The sequence below is a fragment of the Triplophysa rosa genome, linkage group LG14 (assembly GCF_024868665.1).
Source record: "Triplophysa rosa linkage group LG14, Trosa_1v2, whole genome shotgun sequence".
Taxonomy (NCBI): domain Eukaryota; kingdom Metazoa; phylum Chordata; class Actinopteri; order Cypriniformes; family Nemacheilidae; genus Triplophysa; species Triplophysa rosa.
In genome coordinates, this window is record NC_079903.1 from 2,610,177 (window position 1) to 2,636,208 (window position 26,032).

Sequence of the window (26,032 nt, forward strand, 5' to 3'; positions counted from 1 at the left end):
TACGGCATACATATTAGGACATCGTCAGACCTCAGCGTCAGTACTCGGGTATCAGATTAAACGGCATCGCGCCTCAGACAAAAAGGCATCAGTTCTCAACAAAACAGCGTCGGGGCTAAGGTCTCGACCAATCAGGCAACAGGCAAAACGGCCTCAGACTAAAAAGCATCAGCTCTCGCGCAACAAGGCATCAGGCGAAACGGCCTCAGACTGAAAGGCATCAGATGACTCTAGAAGTGGCCACGCCCCCCCTCCCGCATGACGTCAATGCCGCAAACCCTTTTTGAGCAGCACTTTTACGGCAGACAGACAGGTACACGCGAAAGGTAGGATGTCCACGAGTTTTTAATAGTTTTAATCGTTACACTTTATATATATATAATACATAAAGTGTAACGATTAAAACTATTAAAAACTCGTGGACATCCTACCTTTCGCGTGTACCTGTCTGTCTGCCGTAAAAGTGCTGCTCAAAAAGGGTTTGCGGCATTGACGTCATGCGGGAGGGGGGGCGTGGCCACTTCTAGAGTCATCTGATGCCTTTCAGTCTGAGGCCGTTTCGCCTGATGCCTTGTTGCGCGAGAGCTGATGCTTTTTAGTCTGAGGCCGTTTTGCCTGTTGCCTGATTGGTCGAGACCTTAGCCCCGACGCTGTTTTGTTGAGAACTGATGCCTTTTTGTCTGAGGCGCGATGCCGTTTAATCTGATACCCGAGTACTGACGCTGAGGTCTGACGATGTCCTAATATGTATGCCGTACACGTGGCTCTTTTCAAAAATCATGTGGCTCGCCATATGAGACCAGAGGTGGACAGTAGTGAAAGTCGCGGTACAAAGTTTTTTTTTTTTTGTCGCGGTACAAAGGTGCGTATCGCTACCCGTCGAAACGTTTGTTCCCTCAAAATTCCCACAATGCACCGCAAAAACCAGGGAGCATCGAAATCACGTGACAAGTTTTGAAGACGTTTAACCGAAATCACAGGAGCCCACTCAATGAAATTCATGAAACGCGATAGAACTTTTGAAAAGACAAACGCTATTTAATGTTCTGTATAAACAAACGTTGCTTGACATGCAGGCAACACAACAGTTTAATTGAATAATCTACCAAATTTGTGCACTGACATGTAACAGAATAATGCAAGTGGTTCTCATATGTAGGCTACTTCATTCAGTAGCCAATTTAAAACAATAAAGTCCAGAGATGTGGGGGTTTGCCGGTTGTTGATTAATAGCAGCTGTGAAGTATAACGCACTAAAGCGGTCACGTCACAGGAAAATAAGTGAACGATGTCCCAATGAGAAGTGAGCCAGGGTCCTTACTAATGCCCGGACCCGTGTATTACTGTGTATACTGATTCACCACTTCGGGAGCTGATCGAGACACAGGGACTGTAGGGGCCAAAATGATCAATATCTCTTTTATGCCAAAAATCATTAGGATATTAAGTAAAGATCATGTTCCATGAAGATCTTTTGTACATTTCCTACATTAAATACTGTATATCAAAACTTTATTTTTGTGAGTAGATGCAACAAAATTGCAAACAAAAATGGCCAGAAACAGGCCTACAAACTTCACTCGCTGCTGCCGCTCTTTGTGACCCACTCGAGTTTGGTATCTGTGTAAAGCTCAGAATTTCAGCTTTCAGGTTCATCTCCTCTTCACAACATCATCACAGCGGTAAGCCAATAGAGAGCGTTTAAACAAACCTGTTTCTTCTTACCAACTGCCTGCTAGAGCGCATCTGATTAACAACTTCTAAAGCCATTTTCTCAAGATTTAGATTTTTTTGCACCTCAGATTCCAGAGTTTTAAATAGTCGTTGTCTTATCCTAACAAACCATACATCAATGAAGAGCTTATTTATTCAGCTTTCAGATGATGTGTAAATGTATTAAAAACAAATGTATTAAAAACAAGACAATATGACTTGATTTGAAGGTTTATAACCTTTATTCCTGCTTTTAATTTATTAATTGTAATATGTGTTTACTGTACCATCTGTTTTCTGCTTAGACTTTAAATAAAAATAAGATCCATTTTAATTCTGTTGAATGTTTAATGTACGATAAAAGAGTGTTAAACTGTAACACGGTGATGTTGATACGGTTCATGTGTTAGCAGCAGAGTAAAGTTCGATACATACAGGTGAAAAGAGTTCATCATTACATTAAATGTCATGATTACTACATTTACTACTGCTGGTCAGAATAGTGTTGAGATATTCATTTGTGATACAGTTAAACAAAAGTGTTTGTATTTCACACTATACAGCATGTGCTGGTGGTTGTGTAAAGAAATGTAAACTCATCATCATTATCCACATACACTGAGCTCTGACAGAGAGCAAAGATCACGGCAGTAAACAGAGAGCAAAGATCACACACACACACAACAGCAAAACGTCTCTCAGAAATCATCAATGATTCTGTTCTCAGATCAGAGACATTCAGGTAAAACAAGATACATCACACACGTGCACGTGTGTCAAGGCTTGTCTTTAAGAAACAGACTATGACTTGATGATGAATTCACCTGTCTCGGTTCAGTAAATGTAGAAATCTTCCTCATTCTTGTTTGAATAAAAAATACAACATCATTTAGTCTGTAACATCTGAACATATCACAAATGCTTAAAGAACTCAGCTATCAATATAACTATAACACATGAAGCTGCTTCATCAGCAGAGCAAATAAACAATAAAGTTTCACATCTCAGACTTGTTTAACTCAATTTGTTATTAAAATCACATTAACTTCTTGTGTCCTATTGATATGTGTGTTACTTGTATATAAAAACAACGTGTTCACTGTCTCATATAAAGACGTCAGGACACGGGTTGGTCAGTGTTGATAAAACATGTGTAGAGTTTCATTTCTAGAATACTGTGCATGTGGAAATTCGATTTTAAAATGCAAATATTAAAACACTGCACCCGAGCACATACAGAGAGAACTGTCAAGATATCAAAAGAGACTGTTCCAAAAAACATTTATTCCCCATTATTCCAGTGTATGAATTCAATCACATAAACATCACCACACAACATCTCAATCACACATACAAGATACAAACTGCTTGAATTACAAAGTAAAAAAGCAAACAGCAAAATGACTTAGAAAAATAGCTTTTGTAAACACTGTCATTGTGATACAGGAAAGATCGTATTCATTCAAAGTATTTTAAAAAGAGGCTAAAACAAAACTGGCCTCAATGACTAAAGGCCTTTGGTTGTAAGACAGAAACACTGGAAGTGTCAGTTGCAGCAGATCGGCAGTATTGTTTTTGGCAGCGATTGGCTTTCGGATTTGGCGATTGATCAGGTGGTGATTCGAGAGGTGGGTGGCAGGCACAGGCGCTGGTGGGCAAAATGAGTAAGAACCAACAAAAGCATCTCAGACGTGCTGCTGAGTGCCACGATGAACGGCGCCTGGGACGCATAGTCCGCCTCGGCCCGCTGGAACGACAACTGCATGACCGCCAACGCCAGGAGACTGTTCTGCACGCCCACCTCGATACTGACGGTTTTCCGCTGCGGTGACAAGAGCCCCGCCAACCGCCCCATGCCCAAACCAAGCAGCAAGCCAAACACGGGCACGGTCACGCCCGCCATCACGACCGGAGGCCGTACGTTGGCCAGAATAGAGGAGCCCATTTGGTAGGCCATGAAGATTCCGCCTACAATCAGCACGAAGCTGAAGGGACGGATGAGGGCCAGCAGGACACCGCTGACCGTGGGCAGACGGAGCTTCACTAGCATCCCCAGCGAGATGGGAATGGCAATGAAGAGCAGCGTTCCGAGGATCTTGACAAAGGGCACGTGAAGAGCTGCGTGCACGCCCAATAACCAGCCGTAAAACGCAGAGGACAGCGGCATCGCTGCGGCCGCCACCACCGTGGATACGAGTGTCATGCAGATGGCCAGAGTGACGTCTCCACCCAGCAGCAGACTGTAGAGATAACCGCCGCCGCCGCCTGGAGCAGAGCATGTGATGACCAGACCCAAGGACAGCGCTTTGGGAAGCGACACCAGGCGGGACAGTCCGTAGGCGTACAGCGGCATTATGAGGAACTGTCCTAGCACACCCAGCAGGAGCGGGACCGGCCTCTTCATCAGACCCAGCAGAACGTCCACATCCACCTTACAGCCGAACGCACACTTATTGATGAAGATGAGCGGCAGCAGAGCAAACAGGACCGGGTTCTGCGAGAAGTGCGACAGGCCCCCTGAGTCCAGGAGCCGGGTAGCCGGGTCGTCGCCGCCTGCCGCCACCCTGATGGAGTAATCGCTCCGCTCCTCTATCACAACCGGAGGGGAATCCCGCTCCAGATCCAGAAGCTGGATGAGTAACGGAGCCATTCCTGGCACTCCTGAGTGGATGCTAATGATGTAGCTGCTCGAGGCTCCCGTACGGCCGCTGTCGCTCACGTTGAGGACGGAGATGACATCCGGGTCCAGAGATCTGACCCGAACCGTCTGTTTCAGGCTCTGGCGACCCTTGCGCGCTCCGCTGCGGTACCGGCTGGAGATGACGATCACGCCACGTGTGTTCTGCGGGAACTCGAACTCCCTCGAGGAGCCGTCGCCGATATGCAGGTACTGAACTGGATCCTGCTTCTGATGATCTGAGTCTTCCCCTAGAGTGAAAAACAGCAGACAGCTCAACACGAGTAATGTCTTCATGTCTCCACTGAGACCCAAACAAACACTCCTCTGAAACCTGACAAAGTCATCGGATCGTCACACGTCCCGTGATCCTCTGACAGAAGATCTAAACACTTCCTCTGATATGATCGTAAAGATCCGCCTCGCTCTCTTCTCGTGACGGTTTATACCGGAAGTCACTCATTGCGGTCCTGAAGCGATTAAAATCCAGTCCGAGCGCTTTAAATATGTTAACGTCACAGCATAACGATGAGTATTTCTCATGATTATTGTCTTAAGTCTCTTTATTTTGGTCTCGTCGATCCGGTCCGAGCAGCTCGAGCGGTTTCCTTGGGCGACTCCCATAGAAACTCGACGTGCACTAGAATGACAGTTGACATGCAGCAGATCTCAAAATGGGAGGAGTTTAACGTTCATGGCGTTGCTAAGGAAAAACGAGTCGTGCCACAAGTCACTGTTTTGCACTTTCAAGTTCAAATATTTTTATGTGTATTCGTATCATTAATCACAGCTCCTGAAACGAAGCGCTGTCACGTCATACTTTTCACTGTTCAGCACGGACCAATCACTGTCGCTCGCGATTAGTGATACATAATTCGTTCTAATGATTAATTCACAGCGATTCGGTTATAAGAAGTAATGTAATAATACGGCAGTGATGTTTGTGTAACTTCCAGCTGTGTGCAGTGAGGAAGCATGTGTAATACATGATGTGAACTGTGCTGTCTGAGCCGCTCAGCGCCTCCTGCAGGCGCAACCCGCTGATAGTTTACACCAGAGAAGCGCGTGCAGCCCAATGACGCTCTGCTCGCGCACGCGACTACGGAAGCCGATGGCGGAAAAACTTCTCAGCAAAGCGTTACGTTTCACAAAAGGGTCTTCAACCCCGCTGCTGAAGTATGGAGGACTAAACCTGCAAAAATTATAAATAAATAAATATATAAACGAATAAATGTAATAATATGAAAATAAATAAAGGAATGAATGGTTTGATAAAACAAAATAATTCGTTTTAGCTATTGATCTTAGCTTTAACTTTTCTTTTCATTTTTAAATTGATTTATTATTTTTTGTTTCCATTTTTAATTATTATTATTTTTTATTTTTAAGATTATTTTATTTATTTTTATATTTATTTATTATCGCATGTATTTATTTCCACTTTTATTTATTTATTCTTGAATTTATTCTTACTTTTCTGTGTCTTGTATGATAATTAGATGGGTTGGTCTTGCCTACTATTGGTTCAGCGTAGATTGAAGCGTTTGATCGATTACTCTTGACTTGTTTTGGACTAACGTCACGTCACTCACTGATCGTTTGCTTCGTGTATAACGTTAAGTAACTATGGCGGGCGCACAATTAGCTAGAGAGTTACAGCATTTAGCCAATGAAGTCGACAACCATGCATCAAACGACTGTGTGTCATTCAGATTAGATGCACTTATTGATGATTTATTACAGAATGACAGCGAGATAAATGACAAAGTTCTTCCTCAGTTGTTAGCCTCTTTGCAGCACATTCAAAGTCTGTGCGAGTCAGAGGGTGCTATGGTGGTGTTACAATTCAACTGGTGAAAATCATAAAGCACAAAATGTAATAAGGTTTAACTACACAGATGTGCTTGTAAACCGAAGTCGCAAGCTAACGCTTTGTCAAAGTGATAGTTATAAGCAGCCTTTCGGTTAGAAAAAGCGTAAAGATTTAATATAACATGATGTAACATAATGTAAATGAATTGAGACATAGTGAACTTAAGTCACAAGTTAACACGGTAGTAATGAGCATCGTTCTTTCACTACAGGGGCCATCAAATGGAAACCATTCCTTCTAAAAAGACGTGGTTACTAAACGGTACTCGTAAACTTTACTACATTTCATAAGAGATAAATAACACAGAGGTCACAAGTTATATACAGCATATAAGAGGACCTGTAACCGGAACTTGGTCACCACTTTAGCACCCTCTGACTCGCACAGATTTTGAAGAACTTTGTCATTTATCTCGCCGTCAATCTGTAATAAAACATCAATAAACGCACCTAATCTAAATGACACATAGTCATTTGATGCATGGTTATCGACTTCATTGGCTAAATGCCGTAACTCTAGCTAATTGTGCGCCCGCCATAGTTACTTAATGTTATACACGAAGCAAATGATCAGTGAGTGACGTGACGTTAGTCCAAAACAAGTCAAGAGTAATCGATCAAACGCTTCAATCTACGCTGAACCAACAGTAGGCAAGACCAACCCATCTAATTATCATACAAGACACAGAAAAGTAAGAATAAATTCAAGAATAAATAAATAAAAGTGTAAATAAATACATGCGATAATAAATAAATATAAAATAAATAAACGTATAAATAAATAAATGTAAAAAATAAAAGGAAATGATAAATAAAATAATCTAAAAATAAAATAATAATAATTTAATAAATGGACACAAAAAATAATAAATCAATTTAAAAAATGAAAAAAAAGTTAAAGCTAAGATCAATAATAGCTAAAACGAATTATTTTGTTTTATCAAACCATTCATTCCTTTATTTATTTTCATATTATTACATTTATTCGTTTATATATTTATAATTTTTGCAGGTTTAGTCCTCCATACTGAAGAGCTGCTGTCCTGCAGCTTGAAAATTACAGTCAGGTGTGTTGGAGCGTTAGTGAAAATCACTTTTGTTCTGTTCAATAAAAACAACATAGTTTGTGTGCTGGAAAATTAAATCCATAACAATTATTTACAATTACACATTATTCATTGACAACCTGTAACCCCCCAAAAGAAACACACAAATGTAATCAAAAATGCTAAGTGTTATTTGAGTGATAAATAGATATTCTGTGGTGTAATATTTGGTGTTGAATATAGAGGAAACACTTCAAAGAGAACATAGTTGACTGGAGTTTTTCCACTCATGCTAACACTGACAAACTCGAAGTCATCTCTCAGCCAGACAGTGTTGAATTATGAGCAGACATTTCAAGCTCTTTATAGTCTTAACATATGAACACATAAAACATTGATTTGTTGTAAAGGTACTTTTTCAGAAAACAGTTGCACTGAAATGTAAAAAAAACAATTTTCAGTACTAATATTTGATTGACTTTATTTACACAACAAATGCACAAATAAAACAAAGAAATTCGGTGTATAACCAGCCTTCAGTGGAGCAGATACATGAAGAAACACTAACCAGATCGATGTAAAAACAGAGCCATAAGATCATGTGTTTGTTGGTGTTTATGACTCTTTGACATGTTTGATGGAGGCAATGATCTGAAGAAGCACACCTGATGTGTGCTAGACAAAAAGGCATGAAGAACCAAAGCAAACACGGAAAGAAAGAAGAAAATAAAACCAATCTCTTCAGTGCCATTAAAATATTTCACGGACTGTGTGACACTATGCTCTCTTTCATTTGTAAATATATGAACAGAAATTACACCAGAAAACCTCCCTATACACAGTTGTGTGTGAAAACGTGATTATTTCTGCCCAACAAGCAAGCCGTGTCTGATGACAGGGACACAGATGAATAAAGAGGCCAGATAAAACACCACAGATGGAAAGAGAGAGAATAGTTGTTTGTCGTTTTATCAAACGTGAGTGATGTGCATACATAGATCGACTCAGATATCAAATAAAACGTTGTGATAAAGTCCTCTTGAGCTAGAAGGGTTTTATTAAATCCACACCATCAGTGACGTAAGGCAGCCAACCTGCAAGAAAACACATCGGACATCATCATGAGTCACATACATGAACCGTACAGCTAGTTATAATCCAGCGACTCGTGTGAGGATCATTTGATCATATGAACCACCCATCCACAAATGTGAGCCTTTGCTGAGATGCTACCGTACATGTCTCTTTTAGAAATCTACAGTCCTAACGTGTCAGTTTTCACAGAGTCTTTCAGCTATCACATATGCTGATTTCAGAAGAAGTGTATCATCTCTGAGAGCAATCAAAAGAAGATCAACAGATTAGAGATTAAAGGATGAAGGTGGGGTGGATGTTATGATGCCATTCAATTGTGCTCCTCAAGCAAAAGGTAAACATTTGAACACAGAATAAAACAGAAAAGAACAAAAAACAAAACAGAAACAAACGAAATATCTCATCAATGACCAATAAAGAGTGAAAAATAATCTACTGTGCTATAAGAATGAAGTTTGAAATCAGATTTTGTCCTCTTCCGTTGAAACAGCGCTGTAGCAACTGTTAAAGTCATATCAAGTTAAAGTCAGATGCAAGACAGTTGCATATCTACAAGCTTGTGATGAAAGTGTTGTATTCATGGCAATAAGCAGGAGAAACAGGTCTCATCTGACATTTATCATCAGAGTAATCACAAACCATGTTGTCTGTTGAAGTGAAAATGGTTAGTACTTAATGGGTGCACAGCAAAAAATAAGATCATGAGCAACAACCCATTATACGCTTCTGTCTGCTGTTCAATTATTTATATTTATTATCTATAAACAGCATAGTACGATGTGCGGTATACAGCACAAACCCTAGATGAAATGCAACATCAAAGCTGTACAACATTATTCCAATCAACATTCAAAGAAATACAAGAACGACATTAAATATAAACAGCTATATGACTTCAATGGAATTAGGGGTGTCCTCGACTCACACCGTGTCTACACCGGATGCGGCGCGATGCGACAATCCCGTTAGAACAAAGTACCATGCGTGCCGCCTCCGGTGTAGACACGGTGTAAGGATTTACAAAATCGAATCAGAATTCTCACGTCTCTCCTATAGTCGACTGATAGTCCAGGTGGTTATTAACAAGGGTACAGCACAAAGTGCAGCGCAACAATGATGCACCAAAAAACAATCACACATTCATTTACAGAATTTCTTCAGAACAGAATATACCTTTATAATAAATAACAATAAAAAAAGAAATAAGCCAGATTCAAGTTGCAATGTGCAAAATAAATGTGTTTAGGCAAAATGTCTGAAAGGCAGGGGAACATAATTTTCAAAACAAAAGCCACGAATAGTCAAATGAATGGACATTTTCCTTAAAAATCACGCAACAATGATGTGCCAATACAATACTAGACCAGATGTCGCCTCAAAACTATTCTTAAAACTACTTGATAATAATGAATTCTTTTTTACAACATTTACATTTACGCATTTGGCAGATGCTTTTATCCAAAGCGACTTAGATATCATTATACTTTACATTGTTTCTGACTATGTGCAATCCCCTGGGATGGAACCCACGACCTTGGCGTTGCTAGCGCCATGCTCTAACCACTGAGCCACAGGAAAGCCAACGGGAATACAGCACGTTGATTACTAATGAACTACCAATAACGTGACTATTTACCGCATGTAAAGGAGGAATGCAATAAAGCATCTTACCATTTAAACAGTCAAAAAGTCCCTTTCACCTTTCTTCCTGCGCACTTTTTCTCCTCCTGACGTGCACGCTTGCTTTCAGTGCAGAGAATGACAGGTTCAGAAAGTCTGCGCCCTGCTTGCTATATGCGGTGATTTTGTTTACTTTATTATTATTTTGTATCATACAGCGCAAAGATCAGAATAAGTGACAAATGTTTGTAAACGGTGAACACATTCATGTGCGAGTCATCCGCAAGTGCGTGAGGAACGAGCTGCCTCACTTCACCAGTCTCACAGCACAGAAGACGAGGAGAGACGTGATCTTGCACTGGGTCATTGCCAGACCTCACGCTCATATGTGCCGGGGGTTTCAGTACCCAACCCTAAAAATCTCCCATTTCTTGACATCATAAATCATATTTTCAGGGGCGCAGTGCGTGTCCGTCTGCTACACCACTGCCCACAATGACATGATCCTCACTGCATAACACCTCTGTGAAGATTCCACTGTGAGATTGGTAGTGGAATAGGCTCCTCCTATCCAAGCATCCAATCTTCCACTATTCGGGGTCACCCCTAAACGGAATGGTTTTTTTCTCTTTATGAATGACGTGTATATGTGTGAGATGAATTAAGTACCGTCTAGAGAGCTGGTCTTCTTTCTCCTGCGAGCGTACTGACGTCTCTCCCAGCGCCGTAGCTCCGGCCGGCAGTTGACTGAGTTGATCCATAACCTCCAGACCGCTCTCCTCTGCGATCTGAAGAATCAGATCATCCACCTGGTCCTGCGGTGTCGTCAGAGTCGTGGCCGAGCTCATCGAGTCCTCCATCACCTACACAACACACATTCACACAAAACAGAGTCTGCTGTTTACACAACACATGCCGGGAAATTCCATCATACTGTAGTGAATATCAGGTGTGACACAATGCACTCCAACAATGTTTTGTTAGCTTTTATCCTCTAGTGTGTTGTATTATCAAGGACTAATGTACAGTCATTCTTTATTCAGTCTTTTATCATTACATTTCAATACGCAAGTAATCTGAGGTGATTTCACTACAGTCAATAACTGAAAGGAAAGAGAGCAGACGTCAAGTAACATCGCCGTCAGTTTACCAGTCTTACCGAGGTGTGAACATCCAGATTCTGAACCTGAGTTTCAAACTTGTCCATAACAGCCGACACTTTCTGCAGGTCCATGGAGTTCAGAGCCTTGTCCAGAGCTTTAGTCACCTGGGTCATGTTTTTCGCCACCTTGAACATAAAACAACACCACCTCCATTATAAAGGCCTGATCATGTGATGATGTAGATGTGATCATGTCATGATTATCTCACCCCTTTCATGGTCACTGCCGTCTGGACCTTTGAGGCCACGGCGTCCACACGAGACGCCATTCTCAGCCAGTTTAAACCCTCGTTTTTCTTGCGAATGGCGTTCTCTGCGTACACTCGAGCACAATCCACATTCTTCTGCTGAAGAGCCTACAGATTTACACCAACAAATAAAGCCACGCATGATGAATAGAACACATGAATACACACATGCACTCTCATTGCACTTCTCTGCCCGGCCGGCGCTCATTCTTATTTTTATTAGACTGTAGGATAAAAGACTTGATGCACACATTCACCTTTCATCTTTAAAAGAGATTTGAGTAGCAGAATAGATTGCTGAACCGAGTCCTGATTCAAAGTCCAAATCAAATGTTCATCTGAATGACATTTTAACTGACAAATGTTAACACACTAACTAGCTTGTGCGCTAATGTCAGGGAGTAATATGGTAAATATTGACTTAATCTTCTGTCATCATGTGCTAAATGTATGGCTATTAGCACTATGTCAGGTTTTTTTAAACTGCATGTTGGCATCGTTCAGTGGTACTCAAATCTGGCTCGCAAGATCCATTTTCCTGTCGAGTTTAGCCCCAACCCTGATGCAAAATGCTTTGAATCGCTCCTGCGGTACTTTAATGTGATGCGATCTGCATTAAAGGGTGATTTTTACTTCTGCAGTGCAGTCTGCATCAACAGGCAATGACCGCTAGTTATCAGTGTCCGCGGGCGTTATGCTTGTGTAAGCAAGACAAGAGCAGAAGAAGAAGCAGCTTGTTGTGTACGGTGATGGAGAAGCATTAGCAGTGATAGCAGCGAGTAAATAGGGTTGGGTACCATTCACATTTTAACCGGTACGGTACCTGGAATTTGATGCCAGTACCAAACGAACCTTTCTTCTGTACTTTACTCTCTGTGTAATAAAAACATTTATTTCGGTGAAAAATAATAAGTCCAACCCTCTCAAATCAATATTTTGTTGAAATTTTACACACTCGACAAAAGAAAAAGACTATAGAAATAACTCCAGCATTATCGTTAAAGATGGGCTATCATGGTATGTCATGCATTCTGACTTCTTTACAGTTAAACGTGCTGGCTTCTCATGCTTAACATGGTCGACTTGTTAAAAAACTGTTGTACGTATACACTCCCCCAGCACTCCAACTTGTTTCAGAAAGTTTTTTATAAAACGGTCAGTTCTGGTCCTTGATTCTGATTGGCTGAGCGGAGTTCTAAGCCGTTATAAAATACCCCAATATATAACGGCTGACCACACCACATAGCCTAAATATCATTTTATTTAATTTATTTTATGAAACCTTGCTAAGCATATGGAATAACCGATTTATAAAAGCAATAAGCCCCGCGAAGCAGTGGGTTACAGTGCATTTTATAACAGCTACGGGGTTTTAGGCACTCCGCTTCGCATCGTGCCACAACGCCCTTAGCTGTTATAAAATGCACTGTAACCCACTGCTTCTTGGGGCTTATTGCTTTATTAGAATTCTGGATCCCTGTGCTGCAAAGGGATTCTATTCCTTTTATTGGCCATTCTCCCAGAAAAGCACGGCAAGGCGAAAGCCCACGAGCCAACCGACGAGCGAGACCCGCTTACCATCAAGATTATCTGTGCTGTGTCAAGATGGGCTGCGCTGCAGCTCGTTCCTCTTGCGATAGTGAAGTTTAGGTGTGTCTGTTTGTTCACTGCATTTCAGTGATGGATGTTATATAAACGCTGGATATAACCCTGGATCTAGTGTTGTCACGGTACCAAAATTTCAGTAGTCGGTACCAATACCAGTCAAATTCCACGGTTCTCGGTACCAATTTCGGTACCAAAGTAAAACACCAGTACATGCTAATTGAAACACAATTTTATTAATAAAGCTCATTATTAATAAAAAATGTATAGAAAGCAATGCCATTTTGTATACATGAAGTATAAGTTAATTGTTCCCGAAACGGTTGTGTGCTTACTGGGGTCTTTCATGCTGATGAACATCCTCCTCAGTCTGCTGCTGTAGAAGACAAATAGAATAAACTTCAGTAAGTCAACTGACTGAACAAACATGCATAATGCAATATTAAATCAAACATCAGTTTTTATACTGCATTTACACAAGATTACTTACATTAAGGTAACTGTATATTAAAATAATAAATGCAACAGATATACAGTATTTTTCTTTAGTTTAAATGTGGCTTTTTAAACCTAATAGAGTTATCTATCCAAGACATACACATTGTTAGTCATACAGTTAGTATGCTAGTTTTCTAGCACATAGATTGCAGATAGGCCTAAATAAAACAGGTACTGTAAACCCCATCCTGTCCTCCCATTTATTTTACCCCATTACAGTTATAAAAGCATTAAATGGTTACTAAAGACACTTGACTGGATTAGCATTGGCGCTAACAAATTAACACGCAAACAGGGACGTTTATTTTAACGTAACCTTTAATTTAACATATGATACAACATTCATAATGCAAACGCGAACAGAATTTGAAACTTACCGCTTGAACTTGTTAACTTAAATCCGGATGTTTCCTCCTTTCACAACAAAACTCTGTTCGTTTTCTTCGTGATATGACTTTAATCTGAAGTATTTCTGTGCGCATCTCTTGTGGATCGGAGCCGCGCTTATCCGCTCATCACGTCTTGTTGCGTCTATGAAAAGATTCCGACTGACAACCTGTCAGACAGAGCATCAGTACCCGGTTGACCCGCTACGTCGGTGGTACCGGGTCTTATGAAAATGAGGTACCGACAACTTTTTTATTTTTAGGTACCGACTTGGACCGGAAGTACCGGTACTTTTGACAACACTACCTGGATCAGTGTGTACGTTCATAATGTAAACAACACGAATGGATTAATGTGATGATGTGTTGTGTGCTCATGCTCTAGTCCCGCCTCCAGCAGAAATAATCGTCCAGCTGTATCTCTCTTTCATAAATGTGATCAAACTAAATACACTATGACATATGCAATATTACTGTATAGGCACTCAAGATTAATATGAGTTTGGCAGAAACTGCCTGTCATAAGCGATCTTTAATACCGCATATTCTATTTCCTCATCACACACATAATCACTTATGCAGTGTGGTAATTTACCTGAGAGCTCCACCATTAGCAGATCATTAGATAATACAGTATACTAAATATAATATATTAAAACGTAAATATACCAAAAAAACTATTTTTAACTGAAAAGTAACAGATTTTTAACAGAGTTACGGAAAGAATGACATATACCTGTATTATATATATATATATATATATTAGGGATGGGCATTTTTCAATAATTTCATATTCTAATATTTGAGCTCATAAAAAAACGAATATTTGAATATTGGTTTATTTAAATTAAGTTAATAATGACGTAATTTGTCACATTTTTATTTAGTCACAATTTCACATCAAGCTTATAATTATCATTAAATATTCATAATGCATTAATATTATGTCCTGTATATCGTTTTTTTATGTTGAAAAAATAGAAAAACACATAAAAACTGCATTTAAACCTGCGCGGAACGGTACAATACAAAAAGAAAACGGACAAAACAAAACGAACAAAACGCAACGTATATTGACAGTCTGTGATATATGGTTATCTTGTTTATTTTGTTTTACATGTTCTTGATAAGAAAAACAAGCATATAGGTCTATTTTACTCTGGTGAAAGTCTGTTCAACAAGCCGACGGTTAACTAGCCGACAGCGGAGAAAACGCATTGCTCTTCTCTCCCGGTAACAAAACCCAGATCTGACAAGAATATCTGGCTTTATTGTTTATAATGTTGATAATAAATAAATTAAACGGGCTTGATACCTCATGCCGACTGTTAAGATCCTAAAGAATACCCCGCAACAAAGACGGAGCCATACTGCTTGATTCCCTGATTACGTGACCGTCACCCGAGGAAGATATTCTGCTGATCAGCACATATAAATATTGTTTTCAGTGTCTGTCTTGTTTAGCTTTGCATTGGATTTACATCAATAAATAAGATAAGACTATTTATTTCAACTAAGGTAAGGAATTACAGCGCGTTTTAAAACAAACAAGAAAAAGCATCCGCGCAAATTTATTTACAGGCTGTAACTTGAAGGCGACGACCCTATTTGAACTTCAAGAAGGAAAATTCTTGCTTTTATGTACTGAAAAATGTGCCAGTCTTATGTTAAGGCCAAATTCATTAACATTTGTTGCAGTGAAATGTACATTTTCATGTTTCAAGTTGTTGAAATTAGCATTACTTAATATATTTTTAACGAACGAATATGGATTTACTAAGAACAACCGCTGCAAACAAGTAATGGTAATAAATTAATTATTGTTGTTAATCATTTAATATTACGTTGATATTTTTATACCTAATGTAAGTAAATGTTAACGAATTCTGTGGCTCACCAGTTTTGAAACATTTTAATATGGTGATGTGAGCCGAGCATAAAACGCGATCAGGGCATCCAGTGTGTAAACTTCAAATATTTAAACTAGCTTGCGATCTGAGTGAACAAAGATTTAGGAACACATACAAATTATTTTTATATTTTCTGTACATTAAAAAAATCATTACAGAAGAAGTGAAGAAGCGTTAAATAAGACTCTTAAGGTCTTCTGTAATGGTCACTTAACCTTGTGGTGACGCAGTTTTATTCTTATGAAAAATAGGAATATTCGAATAGCATTTTTAATATTCGAATAGTTATTGCGGATTGAATATTCGAATTTTAGAATATTCGTGCACATCCCTAATATATATAATGCTGATCATACAATAATACATAATGTAAATGTTTTCTGTCAATGTGTAACATCGCCTTTTAAACATTTATTATCAGGATTCAAAATGCACTAAATAGTATGTCAGTGTGCAATACAAAACTATTGACTTAATATGGAACACTATATCTGCAGTTAATGTGCAATAATATACAAACCCGATTCCAAAAAAGTTGGGACACTGTACAAATTGTGAATAAAAAAGGAATGCAATAATTTACGAATCTCATAAACTTATATTTTATTCACAATAGAATATAGATAACATATCAAATGTTGAAAGTGAGACATTTTGAAATGTCATGCCAAATATTGGCTCATTTGGATTTCATGAGAGCTACACATTCCAAAAAAGTTGGGACAGGTAGCAATAAGAGGCCGGAAAAGTTAAATGTACATATAAGGAACAGCTGGAGGACCAATTTGCAACTTATTAGGTCAATTGGCAACATGATTGGGTATAAAAAGAGCCTCTCAGAGTGGCAGTGTCTCTCAGAAGTCAAGATGGGCAGAGGATCACCAATTCCCCCAATGCTGCGGCGAAAAATAGTGGAGCAATATCAGAAAGGAGTTTCTCAGAGAAAAATTGCAAAGAGTTTGAAGTTATCATCATCTACAGTGCATAATACCATCCAAAGATTCAGAGAATCTGGAACAATCTCTGTGCGTAAGGGTCAAGGCCGGAAAACCATACTGGATGCCCGTGATCTTCGGGCCCTTAGACGGCACTGCATCACATACAGGAATGCTACAGTAATGGAAATCACAACATGGGCTCAGGAATACTTCCAGAAAACATTGTCGGTGAACACAATCCACCGTGCCATTCGCCGTTGCCGGCTAAAACTCTATAGGTCAAAAAAGAAGCCATATCTAAACATGATCCAGAAGCGCAGGCGTTTTCTCTGGGCCAATGCTCATTTAAAATGGACTGTGGCAAAGTGGAAAACTGTTCTGTGGTCAGTCGAATCAAAATTTGAAGTTTTTTTTGGAAAACTGGGACGCCATGTCATCCGGACTAAAGAGGACAAGGACAACCCAAGTTGTTATCAGCGCTCAGTTCAGAAGCCTGCATCTCTGATGGTATGGGGTTGCACGAGTGCGTGTGGCATGGGCAGCTTACACATCTGGAAAGGCACCATCAATGCTGAAAGGTATATCCAAGTTCTAGAACAACATATGCTCCCATCCAGACGTCGTCTCTTTCAGGGAAGACCTTGCATTTTCCAACATGACAATGCCAGACCACATACTGCATCAATTACAACATCATGGCTGCGTAGAAGAAGGATCCGGGTACTGAAATGGCCTGCCTGCAGTCCAGATCTTTCACCCATAGAAAACATTTGGCGCATCATAAAGAGGAAGATGCGACAAAGAAGACCTAAGACAGTCGAGCAACTAGAAGCCTGTATTAGACAAGAATGGGACAACATTCCTATTCCTAAACTTGAGCAACTTGTCTCCTCAGTCCCCAGACGTTTGCAGACTGTTATAAAAAGAAGAGGGGATGCCACACAGTGGTAAACATGGCCTTGTCCCAACTTTTTTGAGATGTGTTGATGCCATGAAATTTAAAATCAACTTATTTTTCCCTTAAAATGATACATTCTCTCAGTTTAAACATTTGATATGTCATCTATGTTGTATTCTGAATAAAATATTGAAATTTGAAACTTCCACATCATTGCATTCTGTTTTTATTCACAATTTGTACAGTGTGCCAACTTTTTTGGAATCGGGTTTGTATACATCAGTGTGCAATACTATCACTTAATCACTACTGTTACTCATCCCATTTCCAATTTCTAAAATGAGCACGCCGCCAACATGCGAGAGTGAGAAAAAGAGCACACCAACGCACAAGAGTGAGAGAATTGATAATTCATTTGGGAATGCGTCCGAGTAAAAGTGTTATTTGACCTGATGGAGAGGTTCAAGCAGACCAATCACAGCGCTTGCGGTCCGCGTCCAATTGACACGTTGTTACATTTTTTGGAGAGGTGTGTGTCAGGCTATGGCGTAGGGTAGGCGGCTCTGCGTAGGCTACAACGTAGGTCCAACACAGAAGTAAAAATTGGGCTTTAATCAAACGTGTCTGTTCCCGTCCCGAAGACATTGATTAGCTTGTTCAGGTGTTTTATCAGGGTTGGGACTAAACCTGGATAATGGATCTCGCGAGACAGATTTGAGTACCACTGACATAGCTGCTTAACAAATACAACAAACCGAAAGGACACATAGGCAGGGCTGTACGTTCACTTTTTTTGCTCATAGCACTGGTGCTAGAGAGGTTATACGTTTTGTAGCACAAGTATGAAGCGTCTGTTGTCGTCATTAAAAAAGTGCAGTTCATCACATGAATAGGCAGGAAACTGACAAATGACATTAATGTTACATACAGATGGATAAATTAGGGCCATATCATTTTTAGTTTACCTAAATTTGTTTTAAAGTTCTATGTTTTTTCATTTTTTACTGTACAATAGTGGTATATCTGTCTACTTAAATTACTGTAGTATACTAAAATTCCTAGATACTATAGTGCTTTTGAACCTTTCTATAGTATATTACAGTGTTTTCTACAGTTTATCAATTTACTACAAGGGTATCACAATTTTCTATAGCAAATACTAAATTAGACAGCAGTCTAACAGAGTGTTCACGCCAACCGGACTTTTATTTTGACGAGTCGTCAGGAGGACGACGCATGAGTTATAGTGTGTGTTTGATGATAGCTCCACTCAAACAGTAAAATGCTCGTGAAATAAACTCTCAGAGCAATTCTGGAGATGAAGTTCATGTGTTCATGTGCTCATACAGCGCAGACGCAGACAAATCCACGAGTGTAGCAGGTTGAAGTTGAACTGTGAAGTTCATTCGCGCAGACACGCAGAACAGCCAGATGATGTATTTAAATAACAGGATTCCACGTCCGCATCTAGTTATATGGACTCACTGCAACTGAAAAACTCGCAAAATAGACTAAAACTAAGTAAAATAGCAGTGCGCCATTGATTAATGGCACACACAAACAAGCTCAACAACAAACACGCAGCTCTGTGTTAATGCACCTGCCAAACTCTATCGCGCGTGCTACACTGGCTAATTTATTCTTAGCACAGACCAATTTTTTTCCTAGCACGTGCAACATATATGTCGCATGATGGTTATTTGTCCTAATTTAAGCCATGACCAAGAAACCACCCTGAAATGTTGAAGTGACACACATCTGTGTATGACATCACAATACCACAAGAATTGTTTGAAAACATACAGAGACTTCAGCCTTCCAATTAATCACTTAAAGCCTGTACAACACCGAAACACCTATAAACTAGTCTCGCTTTCGCCGCTTTCTTCGGCCAAGGCCTGCCCAAGGGGTCATATGACTGACAGTCTTGTCTCATTGTTCCAAGGTTACCACAGCGAGAAGGATGCAGTTCATGGCCTGACCTGATGGTAGAGTGGAGAATGGGAAGTGGGGACCTGACAAGAGCTGAGATGATAGAGCTGGATAAAGAAGGACGCGGTCTCTTGACATGTCTTCACCACAAAACTTCAAATGCTATTAGATTATTAATGATAATCTTAAACTACAATTTATTTTATTATTAAGTTTATTTATTTTATTTAGCCTTGTTGTGCAAGTTCTCTGGAGCTTGTGCAGAGGCAGCAGCTTTTGCCAGAGGGGAACTGGAATCCCCTGGTTGGGCCTGGGTTCTCCTGAGGTTTTTTTTCTCGATTAGAGTTTTGGGTTCCTCGCCACCGTTTGCATACTGTTTTTGCACTATCTGCCTGACCGGGGGGGCTGCTTTAGAATCTTAAAGTTTTACTTAATTAATATTGCATATAGGAATTTATTATCTGCTATATTTGACCTGTGCTTCTCTCTCCTTTATCCTAAATGTGTGCTCTCACTGAGCGTGTGTGTGTGCGTACTTGTCTGTGTACGTACGTGTGTACGTGTGTGTGTGTGTGTGTCTCTGTGTCTGTGTGTGTTGGTGCGTGTGCGTGTTGTGTGTGTGGAGTGTTTTGTGTGTGGGTGTGTCTGTCTTCTGTGTTTTCAACCTTTTCTTGTTTTTGCAGGTACAACTTTGATTGTTTTGCTTGTAGTCAATGTGTCTCATGTACAGCTGCTTTGTAACAATGAAAATTGTAAAAGCGCTATATAAATAAAGTTGAGTTGAGTTGAGGTACAGCAACCAATCACGTTTGGTTTTGTGCCGCGTCATGTTTAGAGGCGTGGAAATGTCCCCGCAGTAACAGACAGATGTACATTCACCAACGTGTCAAAAGTTAACAGCAACAAGAGTGATTATAAGTTTATGCTGTGAACCTCGCATACTTTTAAGAATTACGCGTTTAGTCGATGGTGATGAATTCTTATTGCAACCGATGTAAACACGACAGCTTACTTAAGATCAGACGGCTTCATGTTGTTTCCAGGTGGACCGTTAAAGAACGCAACACGCACGTCTCCCGGAAATCCTGTGAAAATCAACCAATCAGATGACGACTTCGAATGTGCTGAAGTGTTTCCAGAAAAGTGTGCTTCAGGGCCTGATCAGACAGAACGCGTCTTTTGCTGTTAGACGCGCCTCTTTTGAATTGTTTTCAGTTGGCAGGGTGCGTTTCGCACGCTGTTTATACGCGCCGGGCACCTCGCATTTTTGCAGCCTGCTGCGCCTGGCATTTTTGGTGGAGCGCTCTGAGCGCCTGAAGTTGAAAAGATCTCAACTCTGAGCAGAAAAGCACTTGATGTCATGCACCTTTTTTCCTATTGTACAATTGAATTAAAGGAGAGGCGGACCTTTCGATGTGGTGACAGAACTTAACAGTTGCTTGAAACATCCGGAGACTAAAATGATGAAGGAGAAACTTGTGTTGGCTGACGTGGCTTAACCGAGCAAGGTCAGAGGGAGCGCCCTCTGCTTGTACCTGTTTAAAGTTTCTAATACTATGACAGTTAACCGCAACAAGAGCGCTCGCGCTATAGTCCTTGACTGACAGGACAGCTGTTTTGGTGGTATAGCAACATAAAAAAACGCTGTGGGCTGCTCTTTTCAAAGAGTCAACCAAAGGATGTTTCCAACATGAAAATGCGCGTTCACTCTGATCGTGCCCTTATGCATCAGAGGTTTAGCCAACGGTCTGTGTGCGTGACGTCTGAGGCTGAGACTAACTATAAACCAGAGCCATTGAGAGAGAGAGTTCTGCCAGCGGAAGTCCAAAACGCTGGAGAGTCACGTGATTCATGGAGCCTTCAGATAGGTCTATCTGTAAGCTATGTTTTCTCTTTAAATGCTTTATTGCTTTCATTTTTTTATTCATTAAATGGCTTTCGTCTTAAAATGGGTTAAAAGTTTACCTCAGTTGGTCTGTTTCGTCGCAGCTCCATACGTAACTAGTAACTTCCGGGAACTATTGAGAGCCTCCATTGCTGTGAAAAAACTGTTCCATTGGAGTCAACGGAGTTGGCAGAACTCTCTCTCTCTCAATGGCTCTGCTATAAACTAGCACAGCTGTGTGTCAGCATAGTCAAGCACGCGATTAGAACACCCAATCACAATCAAGCATTGCGGAAACTGAACATGATTACTGTTTTACCTTTTTCACTTTAGCTTGTTCGGTTTTTGAGTCTTTCTCTGCCTTTTTGGCCAGTCGCTCCAACTGTTTTGATGTAAACTATGAAAATAGCAAGATAATATATAACATCAGTGGTCACACATAAAGGCAAACACGTTTAAACTGAAGAGAAACACACACACACACACACACACACACACACACACACACACACACACACACATATATATATATATATTACCTTCAACTGGAAAAGCGTGTCTGTTTAAAAAAACAGCGTGAGATTTATAATCAACGTTATGGTTAGCAGCATTATTGTGAGTCGAACACATCAAACACAGACATGACACGTTAACTTTAAAGGGATAAACGGTTACATTTCAAAGTAAGTTAGCTCGGGACTGAACAGTGTCCTAAATAACTGCCTCAGTGAATTGTGAACTGTTGTTTTTAACATCGCGAATGACATATTCATGAATATTAGCCTACATGTTAACGAGTGTTTCTTACCGTCCATGCTGCTGCTGCTCGAGTGTGATTTTAATGAAGTTTGGAGGTTTAATGTTCCGCTGATTTATTTATGTTTATTTATTTCTCGCTGCCCTGTTCTCCTTTCCGGGGTTTGAAACGCACGTCATCACGTGACGCGCCAACTTCCGCCTTTACAGTCATAGGGCGTGGTTTTCATTTTTCATTTTTTATTTATTTTATTGATGTAAATTTTCTGAACAGTCAACAGAACATAAAATTGAGCTTTTAGAAAACAAATAAAATATAAGAAAAGAAAATAAAGAATAATATAAAAATATTGTTGCGAACATTTAAAAATATCCTAGGATTTTAAAGGATATATCTCAGGCTTTAGTTTTTTTGCTTTGTTATTGTTTTGTAAAAAATATTATATAATTCCCAAGATTTATTAATACGTGAGCAATATTTTTCTTATTTGTTCTCTCATTTTAGCTCAATCAACCCTACATTTTGGTAATGTTAAGTTGTTTTCATTAGTGATGCACCAATACCATTTTTATTGACTGAGTACCAATATTTTTTCCTGGCACTCGCCGACACGATGCCAGTACCGATATGCTGTATCTGTACTTTTTTAGGATGTGGTGGTTCTCCAAGTGTGATACACTGAGACTAATAATTATAGGATAGCTTCTCTGTAATTATAACCACTGTAACTTATAATGAATAACATTTCTTTTTCAACCTGTCACAAAGTTAGTGAAACTAATTTCACTAAACTAATGTTTATAACATGACACCGTGTAACAATGTTCAATGTAGTGTAACAATCAAAAGTGAAATATAACAGTGAATTGTCAAATCATGGTGATCAACACTATAATTGTAAATGTAAGTGTTCATAAGCCAATAGTTAAGGATGTTTCTCAGAGCATCCTGGTGCGTCATGTGTGTCACAGACATTTTTTGAAGCTCCAGTATCAACATTTCTTTGGCCTGCCCGGCAGTGTCTGTGTTGGAGAAGAATCGATCTTTATACCTTAAACAAAAACCACAATGACATTAGCATTTGTTCTGTGCATTTAAATTACTCTTGCATTATTGTTATTAAAGGAGTCATCGGATGAAAATCCAACTTTTTCTGTGTTTAAGTGTTATAATCGGGTCCCCAGTGCATCTAGCAACCCAGAAAACGTGAAAAACAAGATCCCAGTAACTTTGTTTTGGTAAGCCTTTCTCTGCAAGCATGTGAGAAATCGAGCCGTTCAGATTTCGCTCCTGATGTGACGTAGACGCAGGCTCTTATTATAATATTACCGCCCCTTAATCTATACAATTCCACCCACGGCGCTGCCGCCATTGTTGTCTTCACAAGAGAATGCCCTCCATGCCCTTTACCATGTTTTTGTTATCGTCATGGACCACACCATGGACAGAACTTTTGGGAATTGCCTAAGTTGCAAGCATTTCCTCAAATACGCTTGCTATCACTTGACCCGTATGTGAGCCCCGAAATTGCTTTGCATGAAGCATGACATCTATCCATTGCGCCGTTAAGATGATGATTCACACTGGATTTACACTACAACACCATATGTCAGTGGTAAAGTTGTTTACTTTCATATCGTGCAACATGCTCACGATGTGCTTTTTACTGCAGCGTGTTTTTGTGGCAATACGACATCTGTGACATGGCGGCGACTGGGAATCTCACACTTCGGCTCCAACACATTAAGGCGGCGGCGAAATCCCATGTTATCAAAAACTAAAAGCGGCTGATTTTCAAGAACAACGAATTGGGTAAGCTCCTCTGTTATTTGTATGTTGCATTATAGTTTTATAGGTGAAAAACACTGTAGCCTTTCTTTTGGGGCGATGGTTAGTACTTATTCATAGGACAGACTTGGAGGTTGAGTTTTTACTATTTTACTATAAGTGTAATTGATTAATATTGTCTTATTGAGTTTAAACGCAGTGTCGTAGCTTTGTTTACTGCCGCTGTGTCACGTGTTGAAGTCGCGTTTGTTCTCGTGCTGGTTTCGCTTGTTGTTGTGAGATTTTGAAGGCGTGTCCTGCTGAATTCAATTGCGTGATTCAGATGGGTACTTAAGTTTGATTAACCACCGTGGCAGCAGTTGCGTGCAGCCCTCTGTAACACTACACATAAGGGGAAGAACGATGCCACAACAGGAGACGGTGCAAAGGGTATATTTAATCCAAAACCCCAAAATCCAACAGAGCAAATCCAAAAAGGGGTAACAGGCACAAAAAGGTATAATCCAACTGGTAAGAAACATGCAACAAGGAGAACTCGGAAACACAGGAGTGTCGGAACTAAACAGTAACGGGAATAACAACTAGATCTGACACCGGGGAATACACAGGGCAGGGAACATATAGTGTCCAAGTAATGTGAATCAGGTGCGGGTGTAATCGTAATGAGTGCAAGGGATGATGGGAATTGTAGTTTGTGAGTGTCAATAGTCCGGTGAGAGTGAACGGGTGATTCTGGGAGGCGGAGTTGCTGGAGGGGTTGTGGCTGATCGCTGAGGAGAGCTTGTTATACCCTCATCCCGTGAAGACCGAACAGCGTAAAACCATCTACTCTGCCTGTGCGACTCCACCGAGCAAGGACACCGACAAGGCACTTGAGTATCGCACTTGAGTATTAACTTTTTGCACTTCTATTTATTCTCTTCTTGTTATTTGTCTTGTATATTTCTTATTCCCCGCTTTTGAATATGTGTTTTCAAATCCCTATTGTCACTACAACTCGTAAATCACCGGTCTCACGTAGAAGGCCACGCAAAGCTAATGCTAATAATCTGCGCACTCTTTCAACGTCCACAACTACCTCATTTACATTTCCCATTGGTTTATGGAACTGCCAATCTGCTGTAAACAAAGTAGATTTCATCACAGCTATTGCGAAACATTCTGGTCTTTCTCTTTTAGCACTTACTGAAACCTGGATCAAGCCAGAGGACACTGCCACACCGGCTGCTCTCTCAAATAACTACACTTTCTCCCACAGCCCACGCATATCAGGGAGGGGTGGAGGAACCGGTCTACTTATCACCAATGACTGGAAATTCAAACAGCTGGCACCATCGTGTGACAACACCTCATTCGAGTCACATGCTGTTACTATCATCCACCCTGTTAAAGCTCATGTTGTGGTTATCTATTGTCCCCAAGTTCAGCTTGGACATTTCTTGGAGGAGTTGGATACACTTCTGTCATCCTTCCCCGAGGATGGTACTCCTCTGGTGGTACTTGGAGACTTCAACATCCACCTTGAGAAACCGCAGGCTGCCAACTTCAACAACATGACTGCATCGTTTGACCTCAAGCGAGTTCCCACTTCAGCAACCCATATGTCTGGTAATCAACTTGATCTTATCTACACACGATACTGCTCCACTCATCACTCCCAGGTCACCCCGCTGCACACGTCGGATCATTTCCTCATCACTCTTGATCTTGACCTAACTTCTTCAGACACTACACACGCTTCTCCACTCGAAACCTACGATCACTTTCTCCCTCCCGCTTATCATCTGCGGTCTCCTCCATGCTCCCTCCCTCTGAACAGCTCTCTCTCTCTTGGATACTAACAGTGCCACCGACACTCTTTGCTCCACAGTAACATCCTGCTTAGACAACCTATGCCTTCTAACATCTAGGCCATCTCGTGCATCCCCTTCTGCCCCCTGGTTATCTGATGTTCTCCGTGAGCATTGCGCCAATCTCAGGTCTGCTGAGAGAAAGTGGCGCA

The 26,032-nt window shown here is 40.4% G+C and overlaps 2 protein-coding genes across 3 annotated transcripts; both read right to left on the reverse strand.

Moving 5' to 3' along the window:
- Window positions 1-2,977: 2,977 nt before the first annotated feature.
- Window positions 2,978-5,037, reverse strand: LOC130564428 (P3 protein-like). The gene has a single exon (XM_057350511.1). It carries the CDS (start codon window positions 4,685-4,687, stop codon window positions 3,323-3,325), a length of 1,365 nt encoding a protein of 454 aa, XP_057206494.1. The 5' UTR covers window positions 4,688-5,037; the 3' UTR covers window positions 2,978-3,322.
- A 2,735-nt stretch (window positions 5,038-7,772) lies between these two features.
- On the reverse strand, window positions 7,773-22,432 carry chmp1a (charged multivesicular body protein 1A). Of its 2 annotated transcripts, none has more exons than XM_057350523.1 (7): window positions 22,294-22,432; window positions 22,025-22,044; window positions 21,805-21,882; window positions 11,395-11,541; window positions 11,183-11,311; window positions 10,693-10,886; window positions 7,773-8,402 (listed from the first exon to the last, which is right to left on the reverse strand). In XM_057350523.1, exons 1-7 carry the CDS (start codon window positions 22,298-22,300, stop codon window positions 8,381-8,383), a joined length of 597 nt encoding a protein of 198 aa, XP_057206506.1. In that variant the 5' UTR covers window positions 22,301-22,432; the 3' UTR covers window positions 7,773-8,380. The 2 variants fall into 2 exon arrangements, with proteins under 2 accessions (XP_057206506.1, XP_057206507.1); XM_057350524.1 differs by lacking the exons at window positions 21,805-21,882; window positions 22,025-22,044; window positions 22,294-22,432 and adding exons at window positions 12,257-12,306; window positions 13,374-13,414; window positions 13,914-14,027.
- Between the last annotated feature and the right edge of the window lie 3,600 nt (window positions 22,433-26,032).

Coding starts and splice junctions, on each gene's coding strand:
- LOC130564428 (XM_057350511.1), bottom strand. CDS start 4,687: ATGAAGACATTACTCGTGTTGAGCTGTCTGCTGTTTTTCACTCTAGGG.
- chmp1a (XM_057350523.1), bottom strand. Junction 11,542..21,804: donor AACAAGCTAAAGTGAAAAAG/GTAAAACAGTAA, acceptor GTAAATCTGTAG/GCTCTTCAGCAGAAGAATGT. Junction 11,312..11,394: donor CGGCAGTGACCATGAAAGGG/GTGAGATAATCA, acceptor TTTATGTTCAAG/GTGGCGAAAAACATGACCCA.